We start from the raw sequence: 23079 nt of genomic DNA on the forward strand, positions 1-23079 counted from the left end.
GCCGGCCGGGTCCCCCCCCCGCGCCCCCGAGCACCCCCCACCCAGCACCGGCACCCCACGTTAATGCCCCCCTGCCCCCCATGCTGACCCCCGGCCCCCCCACCCTGCACCCGACCCTCACCTTCCTCCCTCCCCCTTGCACCACTGCATGCTGCACCCCCAAACTCACCACCCTGCACCCCGACCCCCACCCTAAACCCCCACCCCTGCCCCCACCCTGCCCCCCAGCTTGCACCCTGCGCCCCCCGCGCTGCCCCCTTCCCCCGCCCCGTCGCGGGGAGGGATAGCTTTAAGGGGCGGGGCTTCCGCTGCAGTGACGTCACGGGAAAGGTACCGCCCCCCTCGCCGGCGCGCCGCGCGCCGCTCGCCCCCTGCCGGCACGCAGGCCCCGCCGCGGGCCCCGCCCCGTTACGTCACCCACGGCCGCGCTCCCCCCTCCCCCGCAGCCGGAACGTGACGGCGGCCACGCGCCTGCGCGCGCCTCTCTCCCCCCCCTTCCCTCCGACCCGCCTCTCCCGCGCCTGCGCCGCCTCCCGCGCGCCTGCGCCGCGCCGGCGCCCCGCGCGCCTGCGCAGGAGGAGGGGGCGGAGCGCGAAAGGAGGAGGGGCGGGGGGGAAGAAGGGCACGGGAAGAGGCGCGGCCCGCGCGCATGCGCAGTGGCGGCGCGTGCGTCCTCCTCCCCTCCCCCGCCGTGCCAGGCCGCGGGCGGGAGGCGGCGGCGGGCGCGGGGCGGGGGGAGGGGCAGCGGCGGCGGCGGCGGGGCGCGGGCCGCGCCTGCGCGGGGCGGGGCGGGCGGGGAGGGGGGGGAGGCGGAGGGCGGCGGGGCGCGGTCTGCGCGTGCGCGGGCGGCGCGGCGGCGGCGGGGCCCTCAGCGTCGGCGGCGCCGCCTGTGTGTGTGGTGCGTGTGTGCGTGTGGCGTGCGCGCGAGGCGGCGGCGGCGGGAGCGGGGCCGCGCGCCGCACCGGGCCGCCCCCCCCCTCCCCACTCCCTCCCCGCCCTTGCGCGGCATGGCAGCGGGCGCGGGGCCCCCCGCAGCCGCCCCCGGGCCCGGCAGGAGGAGGAGGACGGGCAAGCCGCAGCGGCCCGTGGGCTAGGCCCCGCGCCGCCCGCCCGCCCGCCCGCGCCGCCGCCGCCGCCCGCCCCCGCCTCGCTCCCTCTGCCCGGGGGGGGGCTCTCGGGGCCGCTCCCGGGCTGGATGAATGTGGGAGAAGATGGAGACCAAGACGATCGTCTACGACCTGGACACCTCCGGGGGGCTCATGGAGGTGAGGCCCGGCCGCGGGCGGAGCGGGGCGGGGGAGGCCCGGCGCGGGGCCGCAAAATGGCGAGGACCCCGCCGCCCCCCGAGAGGGGCCCGGAGCCCCGTGGCCATACAAGGAAGTGCGGAGGGAAGGAGGCGGCTCGCCCAATCCCCGGGAGAGGCCCCGCTGGACACGGGGCCGCCGGCGGGGCGGGCCCGGCCGGGGTCCCCCCCCCCGCCCCGCCGCCACCGCGGCACGCACCTTCCCGGCGGGCCCGGGGTCGTCTCGCCCCGGAGAAGGGCACTCGGGGTCAGGGTCCGGCCCGGCCCCTCAGAGCCCTCTCTGTCTCTGTGTGTGTGCATGTGCAGCAAATCCAAGCCCTCCTGGCTCCCCCCAAGAGCGAAGATGGGGAAAAGAAGAGCAGGAGGCCCGAGAAGGAGCCCAGGCGAAGTGGCAGGGCCACTAACCATGATAGCTGCGATAGCTGCAAGGAAGGAGGGGATCTGCTGTGCTGCGATCACTGCCCCGCCGCTTTCCACCTCCAGTGCTGGTAAGGCTCGGCACTACCTCCCTCCGGATCCGGGTGTCCCAGCCCAGGCGGCGCATTTCCCTCCAGCCAGGCTGCACCGCTGCCTCCGGCAGCTCCCACTTCCCGTTAGATCCATGCCTTGCACGGGGAGGGGAAAACAGGGCCGGGCGCACCAGGCAGGAACAAAAAGGAGGTGCAAACCCCGCTCGGCTCTTTACCCGTGAGAAGCGGTTAATCCGGAGCAGCTGAGGTGAAAAGTCACTGCACTGCCTTCTTTGGGGGCTGGGGACCGCGACCCTGGGCATTGCTGGGGGCTGTGATCCTCTTTTCTTTTTGTGCTGAGCAGCGGCTGAGAGGCCTAGAGGAGAAGTGAGGCCGCTAGCTGCGCGGCCTGGCTGCTTTGATACTGCCCGCACTGGGCCTTCCACCCCCCAAGCAGTTAACTTCCCCTCCTCGCCCCTCTCAAAGGGTGCAAAGCCTGGGGGGCCTCTGGAGGGTTGCGGCTGGGGGGAAGCCGCGGTCGCGTCGCTGCGCCAGGCCTGACGTTCCCAGCGCTTCCGTGCTGCTGCAGCTGCTGGGAATAATGGAGGTTGCTGTCTCTGTGTCTCCCTGCCTCACTGTTTACAATATGGCGACCTTCCTTTAAATTATATTTTTATTCTCAGCGCCATTTTGGCTGCATATATGACTTTCAAACCCTCGCGGTGCTCCCAGAGTATCTTAAATGTGAAAATACCTTCCCTGTGTAAATCCAGGGCTCCAGACTTTAGAATTGGCCCGGTTTATTCCTTTCCCTCCTTTTTCCTTCCTCCTGACGCTTTAGACCTGCTTGTGTCATCCACGGGAGTGACTGCTGTGAATTCGGGGTAGTTGGGTCCTCTTGCTTGGAGTTGTGTGGCTTTGTTGATAAAGGCAGATCTTTTTGCATGCAAATCTTGGGGCTGTGTGGGGCTGTGTTGGAGGTGCGTGTGGAGGTGGCTGCAAAGCAGTCGGTGGAGGCTGCAGTGGGGAGGATCTCGGTGCCTTGCCTCGGAGCTCCTCAAGCTAACGACAGAAAGTGACCCGGCAAAGGCACCTGAACTTTCTGCCCTGAAGTTTTCTCTTTTCTGCATCGGGAGCCCAGATGCATCAAAGGCTGCCTTACCCGTATCTCTTGTTCAACAGTTGACGCAGGCTGGCGGTTTGTGTTAAATTAGCACAGCCAGAGTGGATAATGGAGTGGAGGAGGGAGTGGGGCAAGTCAAACAGCTGGAGCTCAGGAGTGCAGAGTATTCTTCCTTAGGGGAGATTTTTTAACCGCATTCCTTTCCCTCTTTCATGCTTTGGAGCTTTGTTTGCTACCCTGTTACAGCTGTCTTCTCTCTTTTTTTTTCTCCAGATTTTTTTTTTCCTTTGCTTGGTGGTTATACTGTGTTTGTATGCTAATTGCAGGTCTCTGAACACTTATTAAACTGATTACTGATACCAGGAAAACTGAACGTGCGGTCACAGTTCTGCAGGGAGTGTCCCGTTAGCAGTGTATAGCCAGACTTACCCAACAATGCTGTAGTGTGCAGCCATGACATCATCCCTCTTACCCTGAGGAAGTGCTACTGGTGGTAGTGTAAATTCTCTAATATTTACTAAAAGGTCGCTAGTAATTTTTGTCTGACCTTCTTGATAGGCCTTAATTAAGGTTTTGTTCTTGTATAGGATGTAGTTACTTAAAACTTGATGTTTGCTATCAGATGCTGTCAAAGTCAAATGGAAACACGTTCTGAGCCTTCTCTTACTGAAGCTAGAGTGATCGCTAAAACTTCATGTTTAGATTTTGAGATGGAAGCTCTGTGACTAATGCTGTAGAGTTTTCTAGTTGACTCTGTATCCTAGTTAATCCTAACTGCAAATGAGTCCACTTTGTGCGTGTTTAAATCTGGCTAAATTTCATGCCTTAATTTGGCAAGTTTCTTGTGTTAGTAAGTGGGAAATGGTCATGAGAATCAGATATCCATAAAGCTTTGGCTATACTCTAGTTGAGTCAGTTGTATTAAAAAAAAAAAAAATGTGGCTAACTAGTCACCTTTCAGAAAAGGAAGAGAAGGCACAGTTCAGCTTATTCTTTCTCGCTTTATTTGTTACCTTTCTTGGGATATCTCTTGGACGAGCATTTGGATGTTCAGCAGTAGCCCAAGCCCTAGTGTGAGAAGCGGCATAGCCTGGAATGGCGCAGCAAGCCTGCTGCATGCGGTTAGATGGGCTGCTCGAGGACCTCTGTTTGCCGCTCAGCCAAAGCCTGCAAATGAACCAGGTTGTTTCAAAAGGATGATGCTTGGGTTTTGTTTTCATGTTTTCTTCCTTTCACCTCCTACATCTTCCTTGAAGTAAACTTCTGTTCTGGATATAAACTTAGGCATAAAGGTAGCACTTGCAACTTCCTTTCTGCCTTTTTTGTTTAAAGAACAGCAGCCGAAATGCAATGCTTGTTGTAAGTAATTTGAATAGTAGCTTCAATATACTCCTCTGACATTAGCTAAATTGTTGACAGCTAAACTGTTCTTTAGGTACTTATTGTAAGTTTTAGTACTGGCTTGCATTTTTTAGAAGAGCTCTAAATTGGCCTAGGATTTCTAAACAGTAGATCAGAGCCGTATAGGAGAGGTCGTATTATGAAAGAAAATGAATGACAAAGGGGAGTGATCAACCCAGGCCATGTAGTAGGCTGAAGACAAAACCAGGAATTAAGCCAATTCAGTGGCCTATGAACTAGTTATGTCCCTTCCTGTGTAGGGAAGGCGCTTCTCCATGTTGTATAAACCTACAGTGAGCAAGTTAGCCTCATTAGATGAGTATGTGCATGTCAAATTTCAGTTGCCTCTGCCTTAACTTCAAAGCGAATTTGGCGGGCAAGAATTGTGTGGGTCATTTATTCCCGTTTTCCTTCTGGTTGGGGGTGGGAGAGCAGTTTCTGAGCTCTGATGGGCAGTTGAGAGACTATTGTCTGTGCCTGTACAGCCTGTTCCAGGAAGCAAGTTGTTAGATGTGATCCAGGCCTACTTTGCAATTGTTCTAGTTAGCAGTGGCTGGATGTTCACAAGAGATTAGAATAAAGGCTTTAGCACCTAAACCTGTAGGCTTCTGCAGAAAACGGTGCATTCCCAGCCAGAACCCTCAAAACTTTCCAGATCTGATAGCATTTTACTTCTCTGATAGCAAACAACAAGTTTTGTTGATATGCTCTGGGAGTGACTGCTCTCCTGAATTAATATAGTTAGAAGTGAGCTCCCAATTCATCTGTTGTGGTTTCAGCTGTTTTCAGAACACCATTTCAGAATCACTAGTTCAATACAAAACTCCTACTAGTACTGAAAAGAGTACATGTACTGTTAGGATTATCAGCCTGGTTCCAGATAAACTGGCTTGGTGGGAGGGATATAGGAAAATGTAAATTCCCTTCCAGGTATTTAGTCTCACCATACTTGGATTAATATCACAGTCAGGTGACTGTCTTCAGGTTTGAATTTCCAGAGAGCTTTTTTCCTCCCTTTATTATTTCTTTGAAAACAGAACATACAGTTTTTAGTTCTTAAGTCTGGTTTTGGTTATGCTGTCTGCCTATAACCTGCTGCTTGGGAAGTGATACAGTGAACACTTTCATTCTGTTCTGTCTTAACTTGAGCCTCTTGGAATGGACTATGCTTCTTTACAGGACTGAAAAAAAAAATCTTACCCAATACTCCTCATATTCTTCCCCACTTATATCCTTCCTCTAGATATGTGACTATTAGAACTCCCCATGCTTTTGAGCCTGTGGTAAACTTGATTCATGTAGAAGTCAGTTTGCAAAGCGACTGATGTTGCAAATTCATTACAGCTTCACTGAAGGATTAGAAAGATCCCTGTGAGAGGAAAAGTTTAGCTAACGAGGTGGGGGAGGGGAGCGACAACAGAAGGGAGAACTAATGGAGAACAGTTTTGTTTTGTTTTCAAGTCCCTCTGCCTGAGTTTCTGGTTGGAGGAGCCCTCTTCAAAACTGCTAACCTCACTGAATGCTGCTGTTGGAAGTCGTGTTGTAAACTGCATGCTGCTGGCTTGGAAGCACTGCTAGCATTGCAAAGTGACCGAGTTGTCTAAAGCTAATCAGCTGCCTGTTACAGTAAACAGACAATACCAATGTTGTGACACTGCCCAGCAAAAAGACTTTCCTTCGCTGTTGGATCATCCTGTGGCTGTCCTGGGATAAGTGTATTGCATCCTTACTGGGCCTGCTAGTTTCATCAAACTTTTTGCAACACTTGCCTCTTCATGTTTATACTTGGAGCATTTGGCTCTCTTTCCTCTCTGATTTGGCAGTCTTCTCTGAAGTACTGTTGTCGAAGAACTGGAGTAACAGAGCTGCAAAGAGAAGTAGATGAAGCTCGACTAGCCGGAGTTTTGCTTATTTTCTGAGTCACATCAGTTAAATGCTTCACACACAGAATGGAAAAAAGTTGTGTTTAACTGGTAGGGCATCAATAACTCTTTCCCTGCCTTATTCACATCTAAAATCCTCTTGCCTTACCTCATCTTGATGTTTGCTCTAGCTTCAATTTAAGTGTCCATTCTGTGTGAAGGCCTGAAGGGAGGGGAAGGTTGGCCATCTATTGTCTTAGCTAATCACTTCCTTAATGGGCATCTTTGGCCGCCTCGGGCTTTCAAGTGAAACTTTGAATGGACTGAAGTATTTGCCACTCCAAGGAATAGCAGGATGTCCAGAAAACTGCATGAGAGGCTAACTTCAGGCCTGAAAGTGAACTAAAGAGGAGTGGTGTTTGAATACACTGACTTTCGTATGTTCACGTGACTCTCGTACACTGGCACTTCTGACAGCTTTGGAAAGGCTTGTAGTTAAACTTTGCAGAAGACTTTTATTTTGAGGGGTTTTTTACATTAAACAACTGAGAAAAATCTACTCTAACACCTATTTAAGTGCATTTTGAAGTCAGAGTAAGCTCGTTTTATTCCAAGCATTAATTTAAATGCATTTATCTTAATTTTTTAATTGTTAATTTGTACTGTTTTAACAAACTGCAGAACAGGCAAACAACTGAACATTTATTTATGTGCATGTTTGGTTCTAATACTTAAGTAGCATTGAGGCCAGTGTGGGCTACACACTGAACAAGAAAGAAGCAATTGCATTGGCCTGGTTCCTTAGTGCAGAGAGTCACTGCGCATGTGCCTGCAGATGTGGTAACATGATCAGTCTTGGCAGTTCTGTTAAGCAAAGTTGTACCAATGAAATCTTTTGCTCTCCCTGTTTCGCCCTAAATCTCTCCATGTAAAACCAGATAAGGTCAGCCTAAATCCCTGAACTTAAACTAAAGGCACCAGAAAACTCTACTGACAATAAAAACTTCATGAACTAATCTAATTTGGGGCCTTGCAGATTATGATTCTCACCTGTGTGTGCATGTGCTCATGTTAAATTGAGCGTGAACAGATTTTGCGGTATAGGCAAGAGTGTGTCTGAGCTGGGCATTCAGATCAAGTCATGGATTGCTGCTGTTCTCAAAATCAGCATAAAGTGATGAGGCTTGGAAGGCATTAGGATTCTGTCAAAATCAACAAGGGGGCTGTGTAACTACTAAAGTTACACTTTGTCTTCTTCGCTCGTCACTATTAGATAGACTAACATTGTGTCAGACATCCATAATGATACCAAGCTGTTTAAAAAGCGAGAGACTGTTAATAATGAAAGCTCTCAGCTGTTTTGTCCCTTTTCTTGGGGGAAGTGATATTATGTTGACCGGGCCGAGAAGTCTTTTCTGTGCTGCTGTGGAGTCAATTTTTGAGCTGTCTCCTAAAGTTCAGTAGGACGCAGCAACTTGCTTCAAGGTAGAAGTCGTGGCTGCGTTAGCGCCGATAGCTGCTCTGGAGCTGGTCTTTCCTGGTATGTTAGAGCAGCAGGCGTGACTCGTGGGAGCATCTCAAAATGTGGAAAGGCCTTCCCAAAGGATTTCTAGCTCCTCTAGGCACTTGCAAAGGAAATTCTTAATTGGATTAGATTCATAATACTAATCTGCTAATGGCAGTTTGTTATGGAGATCTTAGCACTATCTTGTAAATATATTCACCTTAATTTAGCTTGCCTTGTGTCTTTTTATCATGCACAAGCTCAATGCTGTTAAGATTATACAGCTGCCTGCAGGTCTTACAGCTGGGAGTGGGAGAGGGGCAACTAATTTAGTATACAATAAAGGTATAATGCTCTCCATTTCCCGAAGTTGCTTCCTCAGGTGGGGATAATAAATGGAAAGCTATAATTACAAGCACGTCTGATGTAGCGCTGTGCTTCTACTTCGGCTGGTACAAAGGACTCCTTGGCTGGGGAGTGCCCCTGTAGTGTCCTAGTCTTCAGATTACCTGCAGAATTGCATCTTTCCAGTAAGAATCAGGACCTAATCTGTGTTTTGCCCCCTGAAACTGTCCTTTACCACTTTTGCTTTGTACCTGCTGCTGCAAGAATGTAAAGAACACCTGCATAGCATGCCTCCCTGTGCGGGAAGGGCTGCATCAGTTCAAGCCTTTGGTTGTAGCACAGATTGAAACAGTATTTCTATATAGTAATGGCACTAATATTCATTCTTCCGTTTGTTGGTCCACAAAAGTGGATGTTAAACTGTTTCTGTTTCTAGACTGACTCATAGGTGTCAGGTTCTTGAGTTTTTCCTGTGTTCCTGGAATCCCTTTTATTAATCCTAAAGTCAGTGACAAATAGGAATCTGCTGTGAAGAAAGCAAGCAGTAACTTCCAGAGTAGGAATAAGGTGTATCATCCTGAAAACAAGTGTTACAAAGTGTGAATATGTAGGCAATGCTGCCTTTTGCAATAGAAATCACATGTGAGAATGATGTACTTTTAAAAACAAAACAAAACAAAAACAAAACAGTCAGGAAGTGAGCTTGGACTTGTGAAAATGCTAATGTATCTCAGAATATAATATGGCTTTGTTCTAGGGATATCCAATACTGGAGTCGAAAGAAGCCAGTGTAAGCAAAAGTATCTTGCCACGTCGAGTTACTGGCTAAACTTGTGACTTTGTGACATAGGCAGATTGTCAGAGCTGGATTTTTCTTATAGTAGTAGAGTTACGCTGCCTCCAGCTCAACAGCTCACTAAATGTCTGCCCAGCTTCCTTTAAAGAATGCTACAGTACACAGGAACTCTCTAAGCTGAATAAAAATAGTGTTGTGCCTCCTTTTTAATAAAGGAGTTGACAGGTATCAGTAGTAATGTAATTACGTACCCTTTTTGGGTGTGAAGTAAAGGCTTCCTATAGCCAGAAATGAAGAAGAAGGAAATTCTATAAATCATTCTTCCAGTTGGTGTATCAGATCTTGAGTACAAAAGGCAGAGAGCATCTCAGCCAGCTGGGGGAAATCTAGCGCCTGAACCTGACTGTAGCCTATTTCTGCTGACGTCTGCTCTGCACGAGTCACTCGAAATAAACTAGATGGAGCTGGAGATTACTGACTTTGAACCCTGCAGAAAGCAGTGGCCTGAGGATGCAATTTAGCAGGCCGAAAACCCCACGCTGAATTTCTGGAAAGCAGTAGTGATTGGTGTGAAACACCGGCCTGTACAGTCTCTGACTTCGGGCAAGACATCACGTGAACTTCCTGATGATCTTAGTCTAGAATAGCAACAAGAGCAGGATATGAAGGTGATATGGAAAAAGCCAAAAAGAATTTATACCCTGCTTTAAAGTTTTTCTGTGGGTATTTTTGTTGCTCTTCTTTCCCTCTTTTCCTCAATGTTCTTGGGAAATCTAGTCCACGTATGAATGTCAGAACTATGCTTCACTTGTGTCCATGTGAGGACGAGTTCATATGTTTACTTTTATAGGTCTGTGTTTCAGCCTCTTATGTGTTACTGTCCTTTTTTGGTCCCTTCTTGCCACCTTATTACTTCTATACTTTCAGCTCTGTCTCCTTTGAACACATTCAGTGTGGCTAGGGCTGAATGTTCATCTTTCAGAAGCCTCTCGAACTTGTCGTGTGTGTGTGCGCACGGGGGGGGAGTTGTTTACATCAGTTGTCTTTTCTGTGCTGTTCTTCAGAGTCAAGGTTGGATGAACTCTGATTCTCACTAGAGCTGTGTTGATCCTCCAGCCTCTTCCCCTTTTGCCACTCTACACGTCATGTAGAGAAGATGACTTCTAATCTGTTAAGAAGATGGTGCTATGAAGATCTGAATACTTAGTAATGAATCAGGACATTGAATTCAGCATATTGTTACTACTGTCTGCAGTACAGATGTAAAGGAGTGATGCATGAGAAAGAAATTGGAGTCAGGATGTGCTAAATGTCTAGATACACTTGGTCAGATCTGAATTTCAGGTCTTGGCCCAAGTTTTCCAAAGTCAACAAATCTTCATATTGACTTCCATGATTTGGGCTTATAAATAAAAAGCATGGGTGTTTATATATATACACACGCGCGCGTGTGTAAATATTTTTCTTATATATAAAGAAAAATATTTGTGTGTGTGCGCATGTATCTTATGTGTGTGTGTATCCTATATATATTTTAACGGAAACTTAATATCCTAGAGAACACTTCTTCCTTTTAACTTTTTGCCAGCTGTTAATGAGGATAATACCTAATGGGCTGTCCAGGGAATGGTCTCTGTAGGCCAGGTTCTTCCTATAAATAGAAGTAACTAATTACATCAGGTCATCACATGTTTACATACAGCTTATCCAGTTTATTGAACACTCCTGCTCGTCAGGTCTTTGTCAGGACAAAGTTCTTCACATTGGTGAGAACTTCTCCGATTCCCTGGGAGTCTTAAGGGTTGCCGCACACAAGCACGCAGGGAAAAGAGGCTGGAAGTCACAGCTACTGGTGACAAACAGGAAGGGGAGTGAGGTGAGATAGCTAATGCATGCTTCTGTGAGGGTATACTTAAATTTCTCTTCCCAGGACTAGAATGGCAGGAATGGATTAAGGAAGGATGCAAATAAGTAACTTAATTGGCTTCAGAATTTACAAAATGCTCCAGTCACTATATGCCAGAGCTTTGGCTTGCGAAATACTACCTGGTTCTTATGAGTGTAGCACTGCTGTCAGAGACTGGAACCACTGGTCAGCATGATACCTTGCTCTGACAGGGTTGAACGCCGGCTGTTTTAGAAGACGGAAGGAACCACACAGTAAATGAAACTTTAGAAATAACACACCTGACAACACTGCTGCTTCAACTTTTAGTTTGAGCCCTCCTCTGCTTCTGTACTGACCTGTGGATAGATTGTGTTAGTTTGCCTTTACCTTTCCTTGTATGCCTCTCTTTCTCACTGTCTGGTCATATAGTGGCGTTTTAATTCTGCTTCTGTTTTCTGTCTGTTACTGAACCCTTATTTCTAACTCTGGCCATGCTGTTTGAAAGATGCATGCTAAGCAGGTGCGGTATTGCAGATGATAGGATAATCAGTGACCTATGAAATAGTATGATATTTGGTTTTTTATGTTCCCTTCCTTTTGTAGTGGCAGTCAAAATAATCATGTACTGAGCTGTCTGGTGATGTCCAGGTCTCTTTGCTGGATGTTACCGTTTAGGACTTTTAATATACATGTCCAAGACTTTCATTCCAATGTAAATAATCTTATGCTGGCTGCTATCAAGCTTTTTTTCCCCAGTTCCCTCAGGAGAGGGAATTATACTGAAGATAAAAGTACAGTGGCTGATTCTCCGTAGTTGATGTGAATTGTACTACTAGCTTTAGGTAGGTATAACTTAGAAAATATGTGAGCCTAATCAAGACCAGAAAGTTCCCGAAACTGTCACTTTTAATGTGATCAGGTTATGCTTAGAGGTCTGTGAAGAACAGATGCTGTGCCTGCCTTATCTGAAGTTTGGTGGTGTCCGTTTTGGTGCTGGAAGAATTTGTGGATTCATCAGGAAGATTGTTCCTTGTGCTCCTGAGTGTCGTGACTTTCGCCTTATTAATGAACAGGTGGAGTTTGAAGGATTGAATATCTGCTGTTACAGCACTTCACTGAATAGTGTTCGCTGAAGAAAAATCCCAACTGCTGGAATGGAGGGGAGAGCTGACAATATTCCTAATAATTATCTAAAAATAATGTAGTCTCATTTCTGTTTTCCCAGAAAACAGTAAATCCTTCTTTGGCCCAGGGCTTGCAATAGGAAGGTGGGAGAGTTGCAACAGGGAAGAGCTTAAACAGGCTGCAGGTGTTAACTGGTTTTGTGGGGGGTTGTGTGTGATGTACAGGCTCCAAGCCCTCTGTTCCAGGTGTCCTTCTCCTGCAGGGTTTTGGAGCAGCTGTGAACAGAAGTGGGTAACTTGGGCACAGTAAAACTGTTTCAAAAAACTGAATTTGTTAATGATGCAACTTTCTCTGATTCTCAATGGGGCGCTTGTAGTGCACTGACAGTGTGGTTGGTTTCCTTGTTTGTTTTAGCTACGGCTGCCATTGAGGCCCTGCTGTAGGAAGCCAGAGCGCCTTGTTCTTTATGAAGCTGGTAGAACAGCTGTAGCTGTATCCATCATTAGGATAAATAGGAGACCTATAGAAGAGCTGAAAGCCTTTTTCCTTTATCTAGCTGGCAAACTTAACCAGCATCCTTAATTATAAGCCTGTCATTAAATCTTGGTAAGATAATTAGAAGATCTCTGGGAAGGAGAAAACCTGAGGAAAAATGTTCTTGCCTGGATTTTTTTTCCACGGGGTTACTATTTGCTGCTGTTTAGGGGAGAGGAAAAAAAAGTAAGTATCATTCTTGAAAACAATTGAGATCAAAGACAAGTAGTTCATCTGCCAGACACCGGTTTGTTTTCGTGCCTCCATTATCCCAGCCTGAGAGTTGTCCGGAGCCCAGCAGAGCCAGAGCATGCTCTCGACTGTGTCGATGTGCCTTTGACACAAGATGGCCACCAGGAATGCCCTGTGTAAATAACTTCAGGTTTGCTTGTAACTGGTTCCTCTGAGAGCTATGGTCCAGTTCATACTGAAGAAGGTGCCATTCCTTTGAGCATTGTGTACTTATTTACTGAGGTCAGCAAAGTGAAGAGTAATTATGGGATTTAGGCTAACAACAGGCATCTGATGTTTGAGAGCTCCAGAGTGTGAAATTGAAAAACTAAGTGACTTGATGCTCTTGTTTGCTTGATTTAAAACTCCTAGTATACAGATAACTCCTGAAGATTTTTGATTTCATCATAGCTATTCAAATTTTATTCGAGACTCTGCGTAATGTTAATACCATGGGAGCTAGTCCAAAAGTTTACAAGAACAAGTCCTGACAGCATAAATCTGGTATGAATTTCAAGAGACACTAGTTAATTTTCTAGAAAAAGCCATGGGACTAATATCATTGGTAAGCAACTTAGGGTCAGTGAAGTGGTTTTGGGATATGTAGTTGTGAACATCTCCTTTAATTTTCAGAGGCCTTGTATGAATTGGTCTTCCAGATGTTTGTATGGGTACTAATTCTGACAGGCTCAGCTTTTCAGAGTTGTCTTTGTCTTGAATTCAGAAATGTGCCTTGCTGAGCAGGCGGGGACAGGTCACATCAAACGCTCCAGGTAAAATCAGCACTGCCCCACAACTTTGGCCTGCGGTGATAAAATGGGAAACTCTCTGAAATGAAGGTTCAGCAAATTTTTACAGGATAGTAGAACTGATTCTTGTATAGCTCAAAGTAGGTGTGTTGTAACTGAAGATAAAGTTGGTGCTGTAGAGTAACAGGTCCTGTTGGCAGCAAATACCAAGGACTGGAGATCTGCATGCTAATGAACCTATGAAAGATAGAGAGAAAGTGGCTGTGGTGTTCATGCCAACACGCTAAATCCTAACTTGGTTATGAAGATTAAGTGTCTTGTTCAGATTTAAAAATTAGTTTCTCTTATGCTTACAGTAAAAGGTTGAAGAATGTGGTCATAACTAGTCAATTAAAACGGCATTCTTTAGCGCTTCCTTGGTTTTATGTTAAGACCCAGGAAATGCTCTTTCCTTGCAGAGGGGCCAGCAGTGCAGAAACAGTATTCATCAGTCTTTGTTAGTGCAGCGAGCTGCCTTGATGAACAGTTCATTAACCAGGGGAAGCAGAATCACTCTTTTAATGCACTTGCTGTAGCAGTAAGGCCTTGACAGCAGGCAAAAAACTCAGGAGACCAGACTGAGAGTTAAAAGCTTCGCTGCTGGTCTGAAACTGGTGTTTCGCGTTCCTTCCGCAGGTCTTTCAATAGAAGCATTGCTTAAAATCCTTCTCTATTTATGTAACTTGTCATTTAAGAGTACTGTGTACGTAGGATGCCATGGTTGTTTAGCAGATGGTTCAAACATAACAAGTGTGACAATAATAAAAGCATTTAAGAAGAAACCCATTCAAACTCTTCTAGCCATTCCTCAAGATTTGCTATGATATTGTTTCATTGTAAATTGTGTAACATTAAGGTAACAGTTAAAACAAATAACCCCAGGCATCTGGCAGTGCGTGGACCTCTGTCACAGGGAGCCTGCAGTGGAATGGGGCAGACATGTTTCCAGGAGTTCAGACACGTTTGTCCACCGCTTCAGAAGGCTAAAATCCACTACAAACAGATCAAAGTCTGTAGTTTCTTGTCCGCGGGGTCTTGGGAGCAGGGAATGGACCAGATGAATCCATACTGATGGTAATTACAGATCTAAGAACTTTATTTCTAGCAGGAGGAAAGCCTGAGCTATTGCAGGATCCGTCTTAGGATTGAAAATGGATATATAGTGCAGCAAGCACTCTAGGATCATTTGTTACTCCTCCCCCTAGCACCCCCCCCCCCCCCCAATCTATTAGCAAAAGATTAGATTGGCATAGGGGGGAGTTACTGCTTAAGCCAAACATTTGAGACTTCATGTAAACTGTCAGTAGTTGAGGCTTTGGTAATGTCATCTGGAGCCCAATCCCTTGTTCATCCAAGTCCTCCAGGAAATGAGAAACATAAGGTGCAGGTATGTTTTCGAGCATAGGCAGAGCGCTGTGTTTCTGAGTGCCTGGAAGACCGAGGCCTCTGAAATCCTGCACTCTTTCTCAAAATGGCTGCCAGATGTGTTGGCTCTACTGAATTCCCCGGAGCCTGACACCAGCAATGCTGAGGTTATTACCATTTTGGTTCTTGCTGTGCTCTTCCCTCAGTCTTCCAGGCAAAGTGTTGTAAGATTGCACATGACCCTCGATAGCTGCAGTACCTGTGGAGGCTTTCTGTCGAACGCCTGCAGGCACAGGGTAAGGCTCGCTGGGACTTTGTTTAAACAAAGGAAGTGTGTTTGTTTTTATAGTTCAAGCCTGGAAGCCTGGGCTGGGACCCTGTGCAATTTCCCTGCGCTAGGAGTAAGATTCTCTGGGAAGAAAGCCTCTCCCTTTGCTGCAGAGCACACGTTGCTGGCCAATAAATACGCATCTTAGCATCTCTAGTTTGACAATTCTGGAGACTTTCTTGTAGCTTCACCTGGATTTAGTTTGATGTTGGTCTGTAGGTGCAACAAACCATATAGAGACTCCTGAAGTGGACAACTTCATTAGCTGCTGAAGTTTTTAAATACTTTGTTTCAATTTTGCGTGAGACATATACTGACATTTAAAGATTAATACCATTTACATTTTGTAGTACTTCCCCCCTTCCCCCCCCCCCCCAAACTCCCACTTGCATGGCTTCTCAGCAGGTTTAGTAAGCTGCTTGCTGGTGTGACCACGCTACCATTTGATCATCTTGTAACCTAGTCAGTCCCACTGTAGCCAAGGCAGGGCTGGTGATGTAGAAGATTGAACTTACACTACCACAAGACCTGGATCAGTTGAGTTTTCAGCACAAGAGAGAAGACTTAGCTGCATAAAAAGTCTAAGTATCTCTACCATCTGTAAGCAGAACTTCTTAAAGTATACCTTAATACTGCTATATGGTAACTAGCTGTTTATCTGACAGCACGTATGCTTTTCCTGCAACAGTCAGCACTTTGCTAAAATGACAAATCTTAATGGTAAAGAAGTGTTGGAAAGTACATGAGCTAGTGGGATTTGTAAGGAAAGTTTATCATCTAGCATATGCTGCTCTGCCTTTAACCGAGGAAAATCATTTCTCAAAATAGCCTTCCTTACTCCTTCATCTAATTTGCTTTGGTTTATTTCTAGCATCTAAATGAGAATGTCATTTCGATGTGGTACAGCTCTTATAGTAAATGCAGATCCATGTGAGTAGGATGTATCTTGTGCTTCATAGCCAAGACAAGCTATAGATATGAAGGCATTTTAAAGAATATTTTGGTTGTCTTAAGATAGAAAGTGTTTTCCACCATTAAGTTAGTGTGCTCAAGGATGGAGTATGTTAGAAGCAGTGAGTAGACTTCATGGCAGCTTGTTCAGTTGGACTTGCACTGCAAGTTATAGTGACAGAAATGTCTAGGTATATGACTGTGCTTGCTGCACAGGAACGTATAGTGTTACATTGAATAGTCAAGTTATTTAAGGAAGAGTTGGTATTGGGAGGGGTATGTGTGTGGCATACAAATGAATCTTACATTTATTTTTGCTATTCAGTTTTAAGATTGTCCTTCACTTCTCTGCAACCAGGGAGCATCATGGAGATGAGATGGGTATCGTGGAAGACTGACTTCACTGGTGACAGGAGGTGTCTTGCTAAGTGGGGTATGGGGAAGCAAAATTGGGCAATATCACCTTATGGAGAGGAGGAACTGCCTGGGACTGGAACCTGCAAAGCTACCTGGCTTAGACTACTTGTAAACAAGAAAAGGCCTTTCAGAAATAACAGTAAAACATTGTTTTGCTTTTCTCTTGTAGCAACCCTCCGCTCAGTGAGGAAATGCTGCCTCCAGGAGAGTGGATGTGTCACCGCTGCACTGTACGCAGAAAGGTAAAGCCTCTTCTAATAAACATGTTGTCTGTCTTTCTGACTGTCCATCTAAAATGTGAACCCTTTATTTTATAACTTCTTCTCCCCTTAATGTGTACAGATATACCACCAGAGTTGCTCCTTGTGCTCATAGTTGATAAGGGCTTTGCTAGGAACAGGCTTAAAGAAAACTAAGGTGTCTCGATGGAACCCTCTTGACGGTATTAACCTTGCTACTAGGAACTACGGTGCTGAAGTGCCTGATATGTTCGTCAAGCTATGCCTCTTAAACTGGGTTTTTCTTCCCCTCTTCTGGAAAGGAGGGGAAACTAAGGCACAGAGGACATGGCTCCTATGCTCAAGGAGGTGAGCTGTGTGCAGGTGAAATGGGAATCCTGGTAATGCAGCTTTGGCATCAGGGTTGTAATTCTGGTTAATGTGTGCTTTTTTAGAAGTGTGACTTCACAGCAGTTGCACTTCAGCAGAGGGTGAAATCACAGTGAGTTATGACTTCCTGGGCTGCTGAACAGGATGGGGAGGAGGTGATTGGGCAAGATTGTGGCTTCTTTCTCTCTTTTTCTTTTTTTTTTTCCTTTCTTTCTCCTTGATGCTATTTCTCCAGGAAGCTGTCTTGCACAATGTAAACATCTTATTGCTGTGGCTGCGTAAGACTGCATAGCAGAGAGCTTGGTGCAGCTTCTAAGCCATCTAGCAACTGTTCAGTTGAAGTAGCACCAAAACAGATTGGGAGCGAACTGTGTACTCAGCCTTTTGTTGCTGAACCTACTGCCCTGTTATGTTTCCAGGGTACCTGGTTCAGGCATCTGCCAACAGCAAAAACGAAGGTCACAAATTACAAAAACAAAACAATTTTTCTATATGAAAAATTGCCTGATAACACTTTTCTCCTTCACAGATCATTTCTGTGTTTTGATTCATCCATATTGGTGACTCTGTCGGGCAACAGAGCAGTACACAGTTGCCCTTACTAGGCCATGCAGTGTCCCCTCCTGTTGCAAAATGGATCTCTCAGTGATTGCCAGGGTATTGTTTTTCTCTGCTGCAGTTCCCCCTGCCTGCCTTGCTCAAGAGAGTCCTGTCATCAGAGATAGCCAAGCGTTGTTTGCATATTGCACTGTATATTCTCAAGCTGACCTTTTTGTTCCATAATGGATTTGGACACACTGCAACAGTTAATAAACTACATTGACACTGAATGATCTAGTGTGGAGTTTCTCAGTGTTGGTTAGCAAAGTAAACTGAGTTGTCTGATTTATCAAGTATTTAGTACTAGATGCTGTGAAACATTGTCCTGATCTGAGCTCATATACGGTTATTCTGAAACAGGAGAGACATGTTAATCTTCTTCCCTGTGCTTGGTTCCCTTCAGCTGTTTTGTAGTCTGTACGTTAGCTACAGCCAAATTTGTTTTTACTAGGACAAATCTTTAATGACTTCATGGGGAAAGTTGTAGTAAGTGGCTCTAGCTTTTTCAGATGCTGTTTGTCTTCGACTGCATATTTGTCAAGGTTGATGTGCTTTGTTTGTGGCCTCCATGATAAGCCTGCCTATTCATGTCGTGCAGAAGCGAGAACAGAAGAAAGAGCTGGGGCAGGTAAATGGATTGGTGGACAAATCTGGGAAAAGGACCACCTCCCCCACCAGTGACGCAGACCTGTTGGACAGGTCTAGCAGCAGCATCAGGGCTAATGCGCATGCCAGGATCTTGGAAAGGAGAGCAAGCCGGCCTGGCACTCCCACATCCAATGCCAGCACCGAGACCCCCAACTCAGAGCAGAATGATGTCGATGAGGACATAATTGACGTGGATGATGACTCTGCCATTGCAGAAATGGACTGTGGGCAGCCCCAGCTGAAGCGACCCTTTGAGCTTCTTATTGCTGCTGCCATGGAAAGGAACCCAACGCAGTTCCAGTTGCCGAATGAACTGACTTGCACCACAGCACTTCCAGGTAAGCAAAGGATTACTTAGTGTTGGTAAAGGCCTCCACAGGTGCATCCTGCTGCCCTCCTGGCTTTTTCCCTCTCAATTCCTTGGTATTCTGGTTGCAGTGACACTTGCTGGTGAAAGCAGAGGGGGCAGGAGTACCGTTGGTCTTTGTCCGGCTGTCTGACAGTAGGCAGCCTCTCACTTTCCCCAGGATGTGAGCTGTGGGGGCTCTGCTACAGCCAGGGACTCCACCTCTATCAGGACTTGTAATAGACAAGTGCATGTGATCTCTATTGTCAGCTTAGCCTAGATTATCAATCTGAAGAAAATTCTTCTAATTTTCCAAATACCTGATTTTGACTTAGGATGTGATACTCTAGTCAAGTAATGACTTAACATGTAGGATGTCACTTGAATGATTAAGTCTAAAGTATGCTGGCCTTTAAAGCCATTAGTCAGTCATTTGAGGCCAGATTTAGTGGCTGATAAGGTTTCCCTAAGGAGCTCTATTTGTCTCTTCTGTTTGCCTCTGCCTCAGATGATTATGTGTATCTGTCAGGAAGCAAACCTCTGCTATGTGGGTAACACAGAGCCCTTTTTAATTTACTTAGGTACTAGTAAGAGGAGGAGAAAGGAAGAAACCACAGGAAAGAATGTCAAGAAAGCACAACACGAATTAGACCACAATGGTTTGGTTCCCTTGCCGGTGAAAGTCTGCTTCACATGCAACAGGTACTTGACTCTTCCACGGGAGTTATTTGGTGTGGCTGCACCCTTCTCGGGAACAAAGTTCTCACTCAGTAAAGTACATAACCTGTTTCCTTTCCCATTCCCCTTCAGTACTTGCTTACAATCCTCTAAACAAATGGGGGAATAATCATCTTTGCTAAATAACAGATGTTTAACCACGGTAAGTGTAGGTGTGGCTTCTGTGGTCCTGTGCTGCTGTAAAAGGTTTTAAAATGTAACATGAAGAGACTAAGCCATTTTGTCTTCAGCATTTGTCTAGTAAGAAAAATTCTAAAGTGATAGTGGTTTAGAAAACGGAGACGTTTGTTTATGGTTTGTAAAGGAGGTATGTAAGGAGGTGACCTTTAGGAAACAGAAATCTACTGAGAGATATAAGCCCGAGGCAAATAGAAGCACTGTGTTGAAAGAGTAAATCAAAAAACAGTATAAGATATTGATAGTTATTGTTGTAAGTGCAGAAAAAATGTACAGACAAATCCCAACCCAAAATTTCAATAAAAATGAAAAACTTAGTTTCAGGAACCCAGTCAGTTTGAGTGAAGCAGGCTTGGAGATTGAGGTGGGCTTTTGTGGGGAGCAACTGGTGACTTTGCCAGAGTGAGGACTTCTTTAAAGCCCGGGGAATTGGATATGGTAGCTTTTTGGAGTTTGAGACTAGTTGTGAGAACATATCAGTCTTGTTGAAGTAAACTTTCCAACTTCATACAAGATGCTTCTGAGGAAAACTGTAATAATCAAATCTGAATTTCATTTTGATCTCTGAATTTTGCTCTAAATGAAGTCACTCAGAACTAATGCACAAGGTCAACTTGAAAAGTTGCTTATGTGAATCTGACAGGTGCTTGCAGCTTTCCAGCAAAGGGATCCCTTCCTGCCAAAGGACCTCTTCTGGACTGAGAAGCCCGCGTGTGCATGGGCAAGTCCTTCTGCCTCAAGTGGGCCTTGCAGAAGGCCCATTTAGATCAAATTACAAATCTGAAGCCTAATTTTAGATGCAAGTAGCATAGTTCAGGGGAATTGATGGGGAAGGATAAGCTAAAGTGGTTAGCCACGCTTGCCTGCATGTTTAGTAAATACTCTCCATACCAAATTTTGCATATGGGAAATAAGATACGTCTCTCTCTTTGCAGGAGCTGCAGAGTGGCACCTCTAATTCAGTGTGATTACTGCCCACTCCTGTTCCACATGGACTGTCTGGAGCCACCTCTTACTGCCATGCCTCTGGGTAGATGGATGTGCCCAAATCACATCGAACATGTGGTGGTAAGCAGAACTATGATTGCAGTATGGTAACTGGATGCTGGCTTGGAACCCAGCAGGTCCATTGAAGGACAAAGTACAACAAATGTAAAACAGCTCCTGAGCTATTATTGCTCCTGTAATGCTTGTGAAGCTCCTGCTGCAAGCAATGCACTCTCGAAAGGAATGTGATGCTACTGTTTGCGATAAAATATAAAGATGAGGGAACTCCTTCCTGTAACTGGAGCTAACAGCTTGAATTGTGGCTCACTGACAGCTTGTCTAGTTTTCAGGCAGAACTCCTTAAAACCTAGACAGACATCCAGAACTGTAACACAAAGCAGCACAGAGCTACAAATAGGGGAAATAATTCTCTGCATGCTTAACCCAAAAAAACTTTCATTCCAAGAGGGTGTTTATGGAAAAGCAGTGTACTTGAGACTAAATACTCGGGAAACAGGGGGCTGAAACAAAGGGCTTGTGTCCAGAGAAACTGCTTCTGAGAGCACTGATGCCTCACAGTAGGCCTCTAAATGCTTTCTTATTCACCTCCAGCAATATGCCTTTTACCAGAAATGGTTAGTGCTGCAGGAGACAAATAGTTTAAAGCTGAGTTGATGCTGTACTGCCAATGCTATAAGGCGTTATGAAAGTCATAGGATGCATTAGGATGACCCACAGATCCTTAACTACTGTGGCATTATCTGATCACCCAGCTGAACCAGAAGAACTTGACCCTGAGTAATCGGTGCCGAGTATTTGACCGGTTCCAGGATACTATATCTCAGCATGTTGTCAAAGTGGATTTCTTAAACCGAATCCATAAGAAACATCCTCCGAATCGCAGAGTTCTTCAATCAGTGAAGAGAAAAGGTTTGAAGGTGAGTGTAAATAAGTAGATATTGGTGAAATTACCCATGTACGAATTTTAGCTTGGAAGAGAAACCAACATGCCCCATAGGGACAGCTCTTGGGACAGGAGGAAGAAGGTGGTGTCTGAACGAATGAATTGGCAAGAGTTCTAAAAGTCAGCAGTCCAGAGTGGTTCCTCTTCACTGCGTGTGGAAATTAAGCTCTTTACTCTGCTGAGTATAAGGCTCATCTATTAAAAGTGAGCCTTTAAATCCAGTGTAAGCGTAGAAAGAGTGTAGAACTTCCTGAAGGTGGGCGTAGGGTCAGTCAGGGCTGCTGCATGTACTGTGTTAAACCTGCAAGAATATTGTGCAGCCAGAATGCCTGCACAATACCATACAGATATTTTTAAGTGTTTCCCTTTTACTTGGTGTTTTTTGCATGACTTTTTTTAAGCTGTAGCCACCACACTGTACTGAAGTCATGCCTGACCTAAGCAAATCAAACCTGTTAATTTCAGCACAGTTGCATCAATTAGAGTATTTAGTTCCTGAAACTCTTAATGTATTTTCTGTGGGGTTCTTTTGGGTCAGAAGGCAGCAAACCCTAAGTGTAGTGCTGGTTAGGCACTTTGTTAACTAGTTATTCTTGAGTAATTGTTCTCATGTGTGATCTTCTTTCTCTACAATGTAGGTTCCTGATGCTATAAAATCCCAATACCGGCTTCCACCCCCGTTACTTGCGCCTGCGGCTATTAGAGATGGTGAGCTGATCTGTAACGGGATCCCTGAGGAACCCTTGCAGAAGCACCTTTTGAACACTGAGCACTTAGCCAGCCAGTCAGAACAACAGGAGGTAAATGAAGTCAAATGCTGGGACTCTGTCGGTGGTTGCTTTGGTACAAAGATTCCATTTCAGTCGTGATCAGAGCAGTTGTCTAGGAAGCCAATCTCAAAAATCATATATCTGGAGGTGATAACTTGTCTTGTCTCTGATACCCTTGCCCATTAAAATTCATTTTGCCTTTCCAGGTAAAATGTAAAACTCCCATTTGACACTTTCCTAAAGTGGTGGAATAGTCTTTTGGCTCAGTGTGGAGTTGAGGGCTTTCTGTCTAGTTGCCATTCTTACTTCCTGGCTAAGGGTAAATTGTTTCCACTTTGATTATGTAAGACTGCTCTCTGACATGTCATGTTGCTTTGCAATCAGTGGTGTAGTCCGAGAGTCCTTCTGTTAGCCTCAGACAGGGTTCTGCTATGTGGTGTGTGCACATTCACATACGCAAACTTCTGGGAAGAACCAAAAGCCTTGTGTGTCTGTGGGGAGTTACTTAACTCTTTGAGGAAGTAGAAGATATAATGATTCATCTTTGCTTGGATTTATCCAAGAAGCACCACAGAGCTTAAAACTTTGAACATAGGTGTTGGTCTCCCTCTACTTTGTGTAAATGAAAGGTGCTTTCCACCCCTGCTCTGGCAGGTGTCTCCCTATGTATAATATGAGGTAATTCTTCTCTAGCATGCTATAGAGTAAGCTAGTGGATTATGTTTGGAGAGAAGCCCATATTAGTGGAAGATGTGTGTGCGGCTGACTGAAGAGTTGTAACACTTACTCTGGGAAGAGAAGAAAAAGTTTGGGGGTGAGGAAGTGCATCTG

General features: G+C 45.9%; 1 protein-coding gene across 3 annotated transcripts in view; it reads left to right on the forward strand.

The window, feature by feature from the left end:
• Positions 1–820: 820 nt before the first annotated feature.
• Positions 821–23079, forward strand: part of PHF12 (PHD finger protein 12) — a 33548-nt gene continuing 11289 nt past the window's right edge. The window contains exons 1-8 of one of the 3 annotated variants that reach the window (XM_064523262.1): positions 821–1265; positions 1610–1791; positions 16580–16652; positions 18217–18604; positions 19194–19314; positions 20463–20595; positions 21288–21452; positions 22117–22278. In XM_064523262.1, coding sequence (XP_064379332.1) covers positions 1200–1265; positions 1610–1791; positions 16580–16652; positions 18217–18604; positions 19194–19314; positions 20463–20595; positions 21288–21452; positions 22117–22278 — 1290 coding nt within the window. In that variant the 5' untranslated portion in view covers positions 821–1199. Of the gene's footprint in view, positions 1266–1609; positions 1792–16579; positions 16653–16772; positions 16998–18216; positions 18605–19193; positions 19315–20462; positions 20596–21287; positions 21453–22116; positions 22279–23079 lie in introns of those variants that run through there. The other 2 variants (XM_064523261.1, XM_064523263.1) reach the window with 2 other exon arrangements.

The sequence above is a fragment of the Dromaius novaehollandiae genome, chromosome 19 (assembly GCF_036370855.1).
Source record: "Dromaius novaehollandiae isolate bDroNov1 chromosome 19, bDroNov1.hap1, whole genome shotgun sequence".
Taxonomy (NCBI): Eukaryota; Metazoa; Chordata; class Aves; order Casuariiformes; family Dromaiidae; genus Dromaius; species Dromaius novaehollandiae.